The following is a 14,855-nucleotide window of genomic DNA, read 5'->3' as shown; positions in this document are numbered from 1 at the left end:
AGGAAAATTGCCGGAAAACGACCGCTGTGCCCCATCCTCCAGGCCCGGTGTCCAGCCCCCCCACCATGGTCCCCCGGATGGCACTACGACACTGACTTTAATAGGCCTACGAGTCATCGAAGAGCCAACTTGAGAAACTTGAACAACTTCGGGGTGCCAAAGAAAAACATGACTGAGATGCTACTGAAGTCAGGCAGGAAACTCAAGTTTCGGCTGGGGGACCCAGTAAATTTCATCCCAAAATAATCCAGATTTGACGAGAAAGAGACCTAAAGATAAAAATTAACAATTTTCAGGTAGTAGGCCTAATTCTCAAAAAGCACCCGATCTTCTAATCTAAACCACTTTTTTTTAATTTTCCAAATTTCCACTAAGATCTAATCCGAAAGAGCCGCCTGAAAATGATTGGGTTTTTTTTTTCAGTGTGGCCACGTCGATCCATGATTTATGTAATCCATTCCATTGGCCTACATCCCGCACAGTGTCATCGCCCCGACATCTTCATGGCAGAAATCGCCATGGTAGGTTGAATCCACCGCCACGCATGACCATTTTGTTCCGACCTGTTTAATAGTTTTAAGACGCATAATGGGCCGAAGGACATCTGACTAAGGCTACTGACAATTGCCCGGGGAATGACCTCGCTGTGTGTGAGTCGAGCATGGTCATATGCTTTTAGACTACCACACTCGATTGGCCTATATACTGCGCTATATAGTTCGGCACATATAAAATCAGAATTATTGTCAGTTTTTGAGTTCAAGACGCAACTTCGCTTCTTTCTCAAGACGCAAGCTAACGACTATCATATCTGTTCAACACATATATTCAAGTGCAAGGAACCACATCTGGTTTCTTTAGACGAAATCGTTTTGCGGGAGATAGGCATCATTTTCTACCCCGGTGAAAGATTTTCGTCTGAATATCAAAATAGTGCATATCACATTCACGTGTATCGATCCCGGGTATTGATTTTAGTATCTCTGGTGTGCCAAATAATTATTAGCCAGGCGATGTCGGTGTGTCCCGGGCTAATTTCTGGTCAATTGCGACGCGTCGTTCCCGAGAAGAGATATCCAGTCCTGAATTTCCAGATCAAGATCCAGCCGGGGATCATCCATCCCCCAGTGATACAAGTAGGCCTATACGGTCTGATTTACACAGCGAGCCTGGCCTGGACCTGGACAGGGCTGGATTTAAATGTAAACAGCGCCATCTTTAAAGAAGATTAAGTTTATCGGACAAGTTCATTTCGTTTTAGGGATGTTCAACTAAATTTCAAAAATATAGTACGATGTATAGATTTAAGAAAAATATGAAATGTATTGGCCCCCTAGGACCTACATCTTAAGTAGGCCTATTTTTCTTGACAGGTTATGCAAATTTCAAAACCGTCCCGTGCACTTACCCGCTACTCGAATGATTTCACCGGGATAAATTTGCTATTTTAATGCTAAAATTTTTTTAAAAAAAGGACCAAATAAATCCGGGCCAGATGCACGTTATAAGCCAATACGTTACAACCGGGGTTACAAATTTTGGTTAATCGTCTAGAGAAATATATAGTTTCGAACCAGGGAGGCTGGGAGGGGCAAGAATGAACTGGGGCACTGCACTCCGGGGGGCACTCCCATATATTGGTACGCGTCATGTGCCTGTCAATAGACCTTTTTCATCAGCTTACAACCAATGACCGCTTTTTTTTTCAAATCTGCCACCCAATGACCCCCTTTTTCAACAATTTGCATTAAGTTTCCTTAATGTATCCTAGCTTTTATTGCTGCATAGGCCTAATGATTCACCAACAAAGCCATTCACAGCAAAACTACAATGCCGGAGGCAAGCTGAAGTTCTCTCGGCCTCCCCAAAAATCGCTTGCAGGCTTCGGTCTGCCAACAGGTCTTTGCCCAGTCTGCACATAGTCCCTATGACAAATTTTTGGGATCTGAATTATTTTGCAAACTATGGTAGTTAGCCTAGGCTATACGCTATAGGACTATAGGGCCTATTATAGGCCTACGCGGGTTTTTTTAAAGGGCATTTCGTGATCCACAGCCTCATCCCCCCACTTTTCTCAAAAAAAGTTGAGATTTTGATATCACTGGAAACCTTTGGCTACATAATGTTTATGTACAAAATATTTCTTGCAGATTAATTCGTTTAGCAGAGATATCGTGAAATTTGAATTTCGTTTTGTTGCACCAGAACGAAATTACACCGTATTGTCTATGGCGCAGTGTATAAATACACATAATTATACATAACTCGCAAACGCAATATCGGAATCAACTGAAATTTTAGGAATATGCTTTTTTCGTGGATATGTACTGAAAAATGTCATAAAAAGAGGATGCTAGGATCACGAAATACTCCTTTAAAGGCCCTTTCAGTGATTTCACAGGAACATAAAAAAAAATGGAAATTTGTCAGAGTTGCTTAGAAATAAAGAATAAGTCTACAGAATTTCATTAAACCACTTTTCCCCTGAATACATCGACAAATTAGTCAAAAAACAGAAGTTTTAGAAAGGTTTTCTACTTCAACTCAGATCGACTCGAGAAAATCGAGATTTTCGTACAGTGCGCCACCAATCGACTGGAAAAACTTCCTAGTCCAGTGTTTCTAACACGGGGAAGTAGAGTCTAAATTGATTTAAAACAGACGTTTAATTTTTGTAGTAGAAAACAAAATAAGCAATTAAAGGTCAGTTAGGTCACCGAGGCAAACTAACGGTCAATTCAAATATGAAAAACAGTTAAAATTGTGTATTTTGTTTAAAATAGTAGCTACTGATGTAATAAGTAGTAGAAACAATACGCAACGCGTGTTGGTACGTGGAGAGTGAGCTTCTTTCGATCTCGAGTCGGACTTTTTGTACTGTCAGTATCAAAAGTCCAGTATCATGCAAATGCTTTATTTTGTCTAAAATACACGGCTTTCGACCGAACCACTAGCAGGCTATGTTAGCACATCTATGCCAATTACAAAGGTACCAAAATCTGAATTTTGATGATTTTTACGATCGTCCGGATGAGCAAATCACTGAATGGGCCTTTAAGTATCATATTTTTTTAAAGTATCATGAATGTGTACCAACCCCCCTCCCCTTAAGCTGGCCAAAAAAATTCTTGTCGCACCCCATCCTTTTCCCCCTCCCCGTTTTACGCCAGCCCCCATGATTTTTGGCACTACTAGGGCCTAGTAGGCCTAAAAGTGACGAGGGAATAAGAAACATATTCATTCTCACCCCTCTTACCAATAATGAACCAACCCAAAGGGGATTGCATGGGCACCAATGCAAATTTATGCGTAAATCCAGTGGCAAGTAAGTCCCCATACAGGTGTACAGTACGTATGGTATAGGAGGACATCAATGGTGCCTAGATGAGGTGTAAACACAACACAACTTCTTGAACGATTATACTACGGGAACCGAAAATTGGATTGTAAACCCATGGAAATTAACTTTATTTGGAATTAATAATGAATAATCTAGCGACATGAGGGCTTTGAAAGAGGTGTCGATCTTCTTACTGAGCGTTATTTTAGGTAAGTTTTCGATCAAATTTGTTTATGAAATGGGACTAGCAAGAGGAGCAGCAACAGCTCATATTCATAGTACTGGTGTTGTACTATAGGATTTGGGTACACGACTCTCGTTTGTTTTTTTGCAGCCTTATAAATGGCATACATTGCAATTTTTAAATTATGTCTCCAAACATTGTAGAGTACATGATAAGGATTGTGCGATTTAAGTTTGCTTATTGATCAAGATTCAAGAGTGACAAAAATCAAACAATCAATTCAGACCACTACACATTTTTTTGTACATGTACTACCACTGACTGAAGTCAAGAATGACATTCATGAATGAAATACTTTTATCGCTAAATATTACTGGATTCTGGAAATGTTTTGCTTATTTGAGACCTAGCTATGCATGTTGTCACTATTGTGGATCAAGATTCATGGTAATCACCGTTTTGTGCCTATATTGTATTTTTACTAGTAGTAAACCCTTCACTGTTTTTAAAATTTATATAAATTTTGTTTGAGAGTGCCAGGACATGGATTTTGCAAGTATTTGTTTTGCTAGAGGTTTTGCTTTCTAGATGTTTCTAACTCCATGTGTATTATTATTATGTACTCAAATTTGTGTTTACATCTACATCTGTTTGGGGCTGAAATACAATTACAAAATTAAAGTAAGACTCATAAATATTCAGGGATAATTAACTGATCTAAACTTGGACCCCGTACACATACATGTAGTCATAGCCTGAAGTCGACTTTAGTCAAATTTGAACTTGACTTTATTTGTAATTTTTCTGTAAACAGGGTTGTCGTGTTTTGAACTCAACTTCAGAAAGAACTTTCAACAACGACTTTTATCAACTTCAAACTCGACCTTAGCAGTACCGGTATAAACGCCATAATTGACCAATTCAGCATCAATTCTGCTCCCCATCCAAGGGATGAAAGTCAAAATTTCCACACATATTTCAGCACAAGTAATCATTTGAAAGAACAATTTGAAAGATCGAAATTCAACTTTATTTTAAACCAAAAGTAATAGTGCAATTTTTTTCACCATTTTCTGCAAAATCCTTTTTTTTCTCCAATGATTGAAGGCACCACCTGAATCAAGCTTCCTTTTATGTGCTACTACTAGTACTAACCATTCAAAGGTCGTATAGGGAGTTTGATTGACATCAGATTCAAACTAGTCTTTTAGTTCTGTCACAGATTCTAGAATTAATGATGATTGAAAAGGTTCACAAGGTTGGTTAATTATTCAGGGTTGATATGCTTTTCAAGAGTCAAGACCAGTTTTCTTGGCTTTCGCAAGCAGTTGATGTTGTATTTGATCCATTTGCTTTGGAGCGGGGAAACATGACTTGATATTTCATTTTCGCCAAAAATGGAACTCATATCATGAGTCACTCAGAAGAGCAAGATGGATAAAGGATGAGACAACATCATGAACATTCTTTCTTTGTCACATTTTTGATCCGCTGCTGCAAAACCACCTGTTATAATTAACTAAAATTAGCTCTCTCTTTTTTGCCATTTTAGCATTAAAATTGGCATTGTGTATTTTATCAATCCTGTTCTACAAGGCCCATGAAAGTCAATTCCGAGTTTATCGTCACTTTTTTTTCCAGGTTGGTGAGGTGACTTTTCCATTTTTCATTATTTCATCAGATTTCATTATTGACCTAAAATGCGTGTTGATTTAAAGCAAAATGGAAATAAATGCGACGAAGAAATTTTCATGAAAGGTAGGGACTAGAAAAGTTAGAAAAGAGCCTGGTTTTGCTTGCTTCCAAGTTATGGATATTTATGTTTTACAAACAAAATATGTTTCCAATTGCTGAAACTGGTGAAAACACTGATGCTTTGAAAATAATGAATTATTTGGCATTTTTGAAAATTTGATGGGGGTATTTTTGGTTTCCAAAAAGTGACGCAGGCGGGGACGGTAAAATCGGAATCAACTTTCACGCGCCTTAGCATGTTAGAGGTCTCCTTAGGTACGGTATATGACATATTGTAGGAGCAAGTCACTAGGACAAAGTCCCGGGACAAAGTGTAGATTTTGCCTGGTAGTCCTAAAAAGTTTTGTTGTTATTATTCAATGCTTTAGTATTTATGTGTTACAAACTTGGCTGTATTTCCATTTCCAAACTATCAAGTTTTGTTTGAATTGGAAACCCAAATGGTATTCCAAACAAGGCACATGTTTTGTAATTTTAGAAGATTGGCATAGAAAAACAAGAGCTTTCCCAGCATAACTTGGAACTGAGAATGATAGCTTTCCACTAGGGGTGTCATTTTCGGGTAATTTTTTCGGCTGCATTGAATATGAATGCATTTTGATATCATTAATAGAGTATGACATGAAAACAAAGTATCAATTTTGCCGGCCCCAGTGAAATTTGAGCTGAAATTTTACAACTTGCGAGAGTTGGATTTGGTTCAACTTGGGGGGGGGGGTACAGCAAAGTTTCTGCACAAAGCTCCTCTGATGAGCTGCTAAAATAATCAGGCTAGCAAAGTAGAGTACAAATACACATCGAGCTGGTATGGAGCTTTAGTTATACCAGAGAAGAAATCTTTCTCATCTTCTAAAACCACCAAACTAAATGAAGTTAAATGGCAAGATTCTATTTGATTTAATATATTGGAAATCTTTTGTACATTATTGATTTTTACTTTCAACCCAAGCTGACCAGATATATTTGGGCATATTGATTATTGATTACAGATTTAGGTAAAAGGCTTTAATTTTAAGCTGGTCAGCATTACTGCATTGAGAGAAGGATAAATGGGCCTGATGATGGAAGGGGTATAATATTATGATATTACTTTATAGAGGGAGAGAGAGCTTTCTTTCATGGTTCAAGACAAAAGCAAAAGCCCCGTCACTGAGAATTCGGTCCGGATTTTAATGATACGGTACTATAACTAAAAGGGAAAGATGATATCGATTCAAAAAGATCTGAATTGGTGACATGGGCAAGTTTTCAAAAGGAGGGTGGGTTAGGTCTTGATTCCCCCCTTGATTCCTCTGACTGCTCAAAATTTTTCGGCTCCATCCTGATTTTACCATATATCTGAGGGGGCATCTTACCCCCCTGGTTACGCCCTGGTGATTAATAGCTGGCAACTGCTTGACTGGAATACCATGAAAACTGCTCATGCATGATGGATCCAGAAGCAGACAGAATAACTGGCCGCCATTGTTTTGCCAATAACAAGATTTCTTCTTTTGAAGTTAGCAAAACAAAATTTTGTGTTTGCGAAAACATATTTCAATGACATGGGCAGCCTCTAGTGTAGTTGTTATGTGTCAGTCAGGGATGTGAGAGTTCCTCTTTTCAGCTGATTTCCTCGTTTTTTGTTGCCAAAATTTACGCCTTTTTCTTTTATTATCAGCCCATATTTGACATTTTACCCTGATTTTACGCTGTTTTTCAGCGTTTTTCCTCGTTTTTGGTTTGTGGCCTCTCACACCCCTGGTCAGTGCTTATATCACACTTATTTTTTAAGGCCATTGAATTCTGTATGATATACAGACACTGTAGTCCTTTGCTTTACAAATGATTTTAACAATTCATCCAAGGACTCGCTTTTGTAAAATTCTTTACATTTGGCTTGTTTCATTATTATTACATTTTGCACATCTATTATCAAAATAAACACATTAAATTCTACATACATGTCATGCATGTACAGTACAATCACCATTTCTAATTCACACTGACCCTGGAAGTAATTGAAAGCGAAAATGGTGCAATTTTGTCCCACCTGCCATGTCTGCCAGTGTCCATAATTGCCTGTGAATTGTGAAAAGTATTTATTTGTTCATTGGGGTGAACCATGAAATGGTGAGAATTTTCATCCTGTGCAGAAAATCTGTGATGAATAAGTCCAATTTAAAGAGTGTCCTATCATGTATGTCATCATTGAGTCATCGTTTAAATTGATGACACATGATTAAACATTGATGAATGATATTGGTAAATTCATCTGTGACTTGGATGTTTCATTTTGATGGTCGGCAATGTACATTGTAGTCCTGTAAAACACAAAGTGGGTTAATACTATAGTAAAAATTTCATTTGAATGAACACGGCTCTGCCAACAGCTGTACGTGATCTGACTGCGATCGTATGTTATGTATTCTGAAGTACAACGCACGCACAAGGCCTGGCAGCATATGCCTTTAAACACTGGCATCATACATGTAGCCTAGGCCTTATAGGCCTTCAAACACTGGCAGCATAGGCATTCAAACACTGACAGCATAGGCATTCAAACACTGGCATCATAAACCTTCAAACACTGGCAGTATATGCCTTCAATTTCAAACACTGGCAGCATAGGCCTTCAAACACTGGCACTGGCAGCATAGGCTTTCAAACACTGGCATCATTGAGCATAGCCTCTTCAAACACTGGTAGCATATGCCTTCAAACACTGGCAGCATTGGCCTTCAAACACTGGCAGCATATGCCTTCAAACACTAAGGCTTATGGTAAAAGTTAATTAATAGCCCTGGTTAAGGCTTTTTAAAGCAATTAAGCAACATGGTTCTTGAGCCAAAACTGAGCGAAATCTGCTGTGTGAACTCTCTTACTCTTAGGGATTCCAATCCCTAAATTTGATCCCAAATTTGTTGGTTATCCCCAAGAAATTTGGATTTTGCAATTTCCCAGAGTAATCCTCAAACGGTCCTCAAGTGCTACTGCCATGTAAACAAGCCATTTTGCAATCCTTAAGTGCTGTGCTTAAAGTCATAATGTACAATCTTTTTCAGAATTTACCTTTATTTTTTTCAAAACCGATTTTTTGACATATTTGTAATACTTACACATGTTCTAACTTAAATCTATGAGCAAACTGTCAAATTCGTCCTATTTGTAGTAAAACAGGGCGATTTTCTGTTGGTCCGACATAAAGTCATAATTTTTAGATTATGACTTTATGTCGGCCACGATCGCAAACCGTAGTCTCAGTACAAAACTAGCTTGAGTTACGCTCCCTCCACATGTGGAGGGCGTAGCGTAACTAAACTGGCCGTGTAGGAGACTAACTCTGAGGCCGCACTCGCTGTCCTAATCCAAATAGTGCGAGATGTTTCGAGCCGTGATAGAGGTGAAGTTTATGATGTTGTTTCTTTGCAAATTCCCAATGTTTTTTGCGTCCAAATGTATCAATTGGGAACTTTCATAATGATTGCATATTATCATTTTAGAATAAAAAAAGAAAAAACTAAAAATTTAAAAAGATCGTACATTAAGGCTTTAACCTATGACCTGGGTTATTAGTTAATATGATTCAATTTGGTGTGCCACAAGATGGGTAACAGTATTACTTCCGGCTGTTATTCAAAAGCTGACATCATCAGGCATCACAAAAACTCAAGGATTCCAGGCTTCAATGGAGTTGTGTGGACAGACGGTCACGGTCAGGGATTGACTTAGGAATCGTAATTCTCAAGTAACAGGTACGCTGATCCTTGAGAATTCTATGACCATCTGAACACAGTCATCTACATGTATATGAATAGCCTTTATTTTTGTACAGGTATTATTATCAATTAGGCGGTCACCCATATTTAACAGTTCTCGGCTGTCACAATTACCTGGCTGTACCCACCAAGTTTCATTCCCATCCAACAGTTTTTACCAATTTGACCTCAGATGACCCCTGGTTGACCTCATATGACCTTGACCCCAGATGACCTTGACCCACTAACCAATTGTTCTGTCTGGGGTCAAGATGCACTCACCCACCAAGTTTGAGGAACATGCGACCATAGTCTCTGAGAAAATAGTGGACAGACAGAGACACACAGACAGAGGTTGCATATACCGTAACCATTCGGGTATAAGCCCACCTTCGGCTATTATAAGCAAAACAAAGGTTCGTTGTCTGTGTGGCAGGTCACATGGGAACAAGTGAACACGTGAACACGGAACAAGGGCACACGCCACAAGGGAACAGCCTATGGATACAGGGCCCAAGTCCACCCCCTATTTTTCAAACCATTCATGAAAACAAGGGTGCACTCGGGTATAAGCCCAGTAGTCATTTTGGCTAAATTTTTAAATCAAATCAATGCTTTTCTTTCACATTTAAGAACAAATATTAAAAAATATCAGTTAAAAATTAACATTCCATACTTAAAAATTTTTTTAAATAGACAAAGATGATAGAAATTACTGATACATTTGGCATATACAAATGGGGAAGATTTTTCTTATTTTTAAATTCAACTACTAGCCCCTCCTCGGTTATAAGCCCACCCCCATTTTTGAAGTGAAATTGCCCATCTAGGGGGATGGGCTTATACCCGAGTCGTTACGGTACTAGTAGATTGACTGCTCACTGACTCCACATAAATGCAATAAAGGAGGAGATCAATAATACTTAATTCTGTTACCTATTTCGGACAATAGTCGAGATCCAATGCCCTTTAACCTTAATCCTGTTACCTATTTCGGACAATAGTCGAGGTCCAATGCCCTTTAACCTTTTCTCAACACTGAACACTCCAATACTTATTATGAAATCTATTATAAGTGAATTCTGAAAAGTGATTCTGCAGACTCATCCAATTGATATGAAGAATTTGATAATCATTTTAAAGCCTGTTTATTGTCATTCATGCCTGTGACATGATTATCTTTTGTTATCTTGTCATAGGCAATCATAAAACGAAAGAATTTCCATTATTTGAAAGGATCAAAATGCATCCATTAAATACTGGACAATTCAACCTTTATCTGGACTCTTTCTAAGAATACAATAGGCAGATTAGGAAAGAAAAAAATTCCACTGATATATATCAGAAAAATCAATCTCTTTGGTTTTAATACCAGTTTCATAAAGAAAACAAATCTGCATATAAAAAGAGGTGACACATCATGGTATTCCCCCAATGTAAAATTTGTTATAATTACTGACATTTTCAGATTTTAATAAAAGTTAAAGAAAATGGTTGAAGAAGGCCTACAGCCTCAGGAATGTATATGAATATAAAGAGGCTTATTGTTGTATTAAGGGGGTACTACACCCCTGGCCAATTTTTTGCTTATTTTTGCATTTTCCCCAAAAATTATAGTGCATTGGTGCACTGACAAGTAAGAGAAGTATATTATAGGACTACAACTACTGCACTGAAAATTCAGCAACTCAAGGCAAGCAGTTATTGATTTATTGATCAAATATTTGTTTTCCCTCATTTTTGACTGTAACTCCACAACTGTTGTCTGTCCTGAAATAAAAAATTTCAGTATAGCAATGTAGTCCTTGCCCCTATAATATACATATCTTACTTGTCACCAATGCGCTATAATTTTTGAGAAAAATGCAAAAATAGGCACAAAATTGAGCAGGTGTAAACCCCTTTAAATCAGAAAAAGGTCTGAAGTGTTAACTTTTGTTTAAAAAACTTGTCATGTTAAAAAATAGATCCTCACTAAACCAGGCACATGGAAATATGCATTTGGAGTGTTTCTTATGGTGCAAATTGTGTATTTTGGTGCCAAATAAGTTTGACATTTGGGCAAAATAATTTAGAAATTGAATCTTTTTTGTGGATTTGAAGAGCTCCTCGACAAGAGCCAGCCATGACCATGAATGATCATTTGTTTTGTTGTTGTTATAACCACTTTGGCGTATGTCGTGCAGTGTGTATATGGGGGGGGTACAGGTATTTGTTGGAGTGAGGGTGGAGTGGGTGTTGGTGGGTTGGTGCATTTTTGCACAATTACTTGTCATTTCATTGAAAATGTGACAAATTTACATGAAATTATCATAAATGTCCAAAATATGTTGACCTTCATGTGGATTAATTCTGACCATTCCCTAATATTTGTGTGAAAGATCGTTCACTTTAAAGATATTATATTTGAATAGTATGTTATTGACATGAAGAAGTTAAACGATTTCTTTGTCAGCTTTATTATACAAAAATTACATCTTAAAATGTGTCAAAGATTGGACCAAAACACTGTAAAAAATGGCAGTGGTGTAAATTAAAGTGACCATGCCCTAAAACTATGCACTGTATTTTAAAAGTTGTTTGCTCTAAGAATATTGAGATTTCCTCTAATACTTGCTTTATATGCTTAAAATTTTATTGAAATCAATACACCCGTTTAGAAATTATGCAAAGCAAGAAGGGTAATATTGATGGGATCTCGGACAATCCTGAAAAAAAGTCTTGGGACACTTGCCACCTGTCCCCCTTGTACAATGTTGATTGGAGTCATAGCGTCAGCTGCATTGTTGGGCCTATCAACATTGGTTGGTGGGGGTGGGGAGGAATATGGCTTCAAGGAGGGTTCAAGCTACTTGCACAATATGTTTGAAAAACACCCAAGTAAAAATCCCGGTGGGTTCAGTTTGTATTTAAAGGTAGGACATATGACCGTTCCAGGATTTGAAAATGACCAGCAATTTTTCCCCTATTTTGCGCGAAATCAAGGCAAATTTTCCCCCATATATACCTCCCCTATTTTTATCATTTTGAGGACGCATTTTCATTACACCCCCTTATCACGAGGAATCGAGGACATTTTTCCGAAATAAATACCCATATTTTTATCATTTCAAGGATGCTTTTGAATTTTTCCCCCTATTTCACAGGGAAATAAGGATAATTTTTATGGGAAAAAATAACCTATCAATTTTTGTGTAGAACTAGTAAAAAACGGACAGAAAAAATACAAAAAATGAAAACTGTAGCGGTAAAACGTGGACGAAAGTCCTAGAAATACACCCTATTTTTCATTTCAAGGACAATTTTGCTCCAAAACACCCCTAATTTGGACAATCGTGTCCTTGAAAATTCCGCGGACATTTCTTGAAAAGTACCCCTAATTGGAACCATCATGCGTACACATCATCAGTGAAGACTGAACGCACAGGGGTAAAAATATGTGAATAACAAGGAAAACAATGAGCATGATGCAGCAAGTGTCCCAACACATTTGTCCAGGATTATAGCTCTTCGAAAGAGCCTTTGCACCAGTGGTGTGCGCAGTGGAGTCGTGTGGACAAGGGGGAGGGGCCACACAATCCTGTTCCCCGGAATGGCTGCGCCCAAAAAGGTTGACCCAACTGTTTTTTAGATGGTTTGAAAAAGTGAAGCTCACAGTGACCACACCCCTGAATGACCATTTCCCCTGAATGACTATTCCCCCCCCCCCGACTGATAAATCAAACTGGGGGGCTGTGCCTCCCCCCTTTGAGCATGCCACTGCTTTGCACTATCCACATGTCTGTGACGTGGTGGTGGGCACTGGGCAGAACATGTAAATGTATGTTCTTATGTTGACGGTAAGTCTTACGCTAACATGTACGCTGTTTGGACATCACGATTCGTGGGAACTGATCAGTTCTACATGCCCTAATCTTCAGTTGGAAAAATAATTAATTAAAAATATTATGCTTCGAGTTGCTCCCATGTATGATCCCAACCACTAGGGATATAATTGTGCAGGTTTAAAGTTCCTGAAGTTTAGGAAGAAGAAAATGCAAAATTTGAATATTGATTGTATTGATTTGGGATAATAAAGTGACCCTTGTTCATCAAAGTGGAAAATAGAGCCATTATTGCCAGGTCAAATCTTAGTTCAACTGAAAAGCTGACTGTAAACCTTTCCATGTCTTTTGATGCATATATTGCTGTCAAACAATGAATAACAAAAGGTGGGAATGGCAGCTTAAGCCAGCATTGCCTAGCTTTGTAAATAGAACAAATTGGTGAATGGGATCAAAGCACTCTGTGCTCATACTCAAGCCAGGATTGAGTACACAGAACAGTCATAGGATTAAATGCAGATCAGACATGCTGTTTGTAGATGCTTTGATGTAATTCATGTTCAATCAATTTTGTTTTAAAAATTAGACACACATTTTTCTATAATTTTGGTAAAAAAAACGGAATACGCCGGTTTACGGATTAAAAAAGCCCAGTAGAAAAAGCTGTCCCCCTGCATTTACCTGTTTAGTACCAACTAATCTTCCTTTGGTATTTCTTTGGAATTTATCGTTCAAAGAGTAGGATACTGCAGGAGGAAAAAGCTGGTTAAAGCAGGGGTTAATAAAGCCAAAACCGCATCAGTGCGCACCCCGATGAATACACAATGTATGGAAGTGTTGAGCATTTCCCTGGTATTTGATCACAGAAGAAAACACATTCAGCGACTATTTTCCAGTTTGCTTTTCCTCCGGAATAATACTGTAATACCGATTGAAAACGCTGAAATTGAACAAATTGATGTACCCAACCAAAATGAGGTGCAGGCAAAACATGTAATGATGTATACACCCGGTGTATGTCAGCCTACTAGCACACCATAATAATTAATATAATATTAAATATAATATTAATTTGAATTACTTGCAAACTACAAAAAGTAATGAAATATCAGTACATTTACACACTTTATATTTCTTATACATGTACATGACAAAAGCAAGTAATCCATAATTTGAATTGGAAAATGAAAAAAGAAAATGTTTAGCAGGCCTGGAATATATGTTTATTTTCCGCAAGAGAGATATGTTTTATTAGCACCCCACGCTTCATTTAGGATTTCTTAAATTTGTCCCTCAACCTCAGAACATTAAAATGTAAAGACATTTTACAAGTTTTCTGATTCAATTTCAACCAGTAAATTTGCATTGGAGGGGGAATTAAGTCTCCCCCTTTTCAGAGAGGTAAGAAGTCTCTGTGTTTGTTTTTTACAGTGGCTTAATTCATGAATAAAGCAAATTATGTTTGAAATTGTTTGGTGGAATAAATGCCTCGTTTACAATCTGCTGCACCAATTTGATTTAATTGTGCAATTTACCACCAGTTGTACATGTACCGGTACCATATACCGTCCCATACCTGAATATTGCTGGTTAATGTCTAGCTTAAACCATCGATGCTTAAACACAATGCTTTCAAACCATGCCTACAGTATGTACCACAAGCAAGTTTGCTAATAAAAATATTTTTTCAAATGTTGATTTAAAGTCTTTCATTTTGGCTTTAGTACCCAAATCATGCACATAACTAATTTTCAAGTGTATAGGTATGAATGCTATCACTATGTTACGTACGCATGATCGCACTCGGGTACTACACTGGCGTTCATTAGCCAAGCAATACAATCATTAGGCAAGTGAGTGGCATTGTGTCTGGTTCACCCATGGCCTGTGCGATACCCCTCAGGTGAAGGTAATACACAAAACACTCCAAAACACCAAAACACTATTGTGGTACAGAGACGTTTCTTGACAAAAACAAGCCAGTACAATGCCAGAAAGCCCTTTATTACATGGAT

At 37.9% G+C, this 14,855-nt stretch overlaps 1 protein-coding gene and 1 long non-coding RNA gene across 2 annotated transcripts in view; both read left to right on the top strand.

Moving 5' to 3' along the window:
* Positions 1-14,855, top strand: part of LOC140155304 (uncharacterized) — a 366,814-nt gene that overhangs the window by 40,903 nt on the left and 311,056 nt on the right. The gene's annotated exons all lie outside the window — the stretch shown is intronic.
* The window catches only part of LOC140155300 (low-density lipoprotein receptor-related protein 4-like), a 75,711-nt gene continuing 64,191 nt past the window's right edge, over positions 3,336-14,855 (top strand). Inside the window, exon 1 of the mRNA XM_072178075.1 lies at positions 3,336-3,549. Within this exon, the coding sequence (XP_072034176.1) occupies positions 3,501-3,549 (49 nt within the window). The 5' untranslated portion in view covers positions 3,336-3,500. The remainder of the gene's footprint in view (positions 3,550-14,855) is intronic.

Source organism: Amphiura filiformis, chromosome 6 (assembly GCF_039555335.1).
Source record: "Amphiura filiformis chromosome 6, Afil_fr2py, whole genome shotgun sequence".
In the NCBI taxonomy this organism is placed as follows: domain Eukaryota; kingdom Metazoa; phylum Echinodermata; class Ophiuroidea; order Amphilepidida; family Amphiuridae; genus Amphiura; species Amphiura filiformis.
This window is presented reverse-complemented; position numbering and strand designations above follow the sequence as displayed.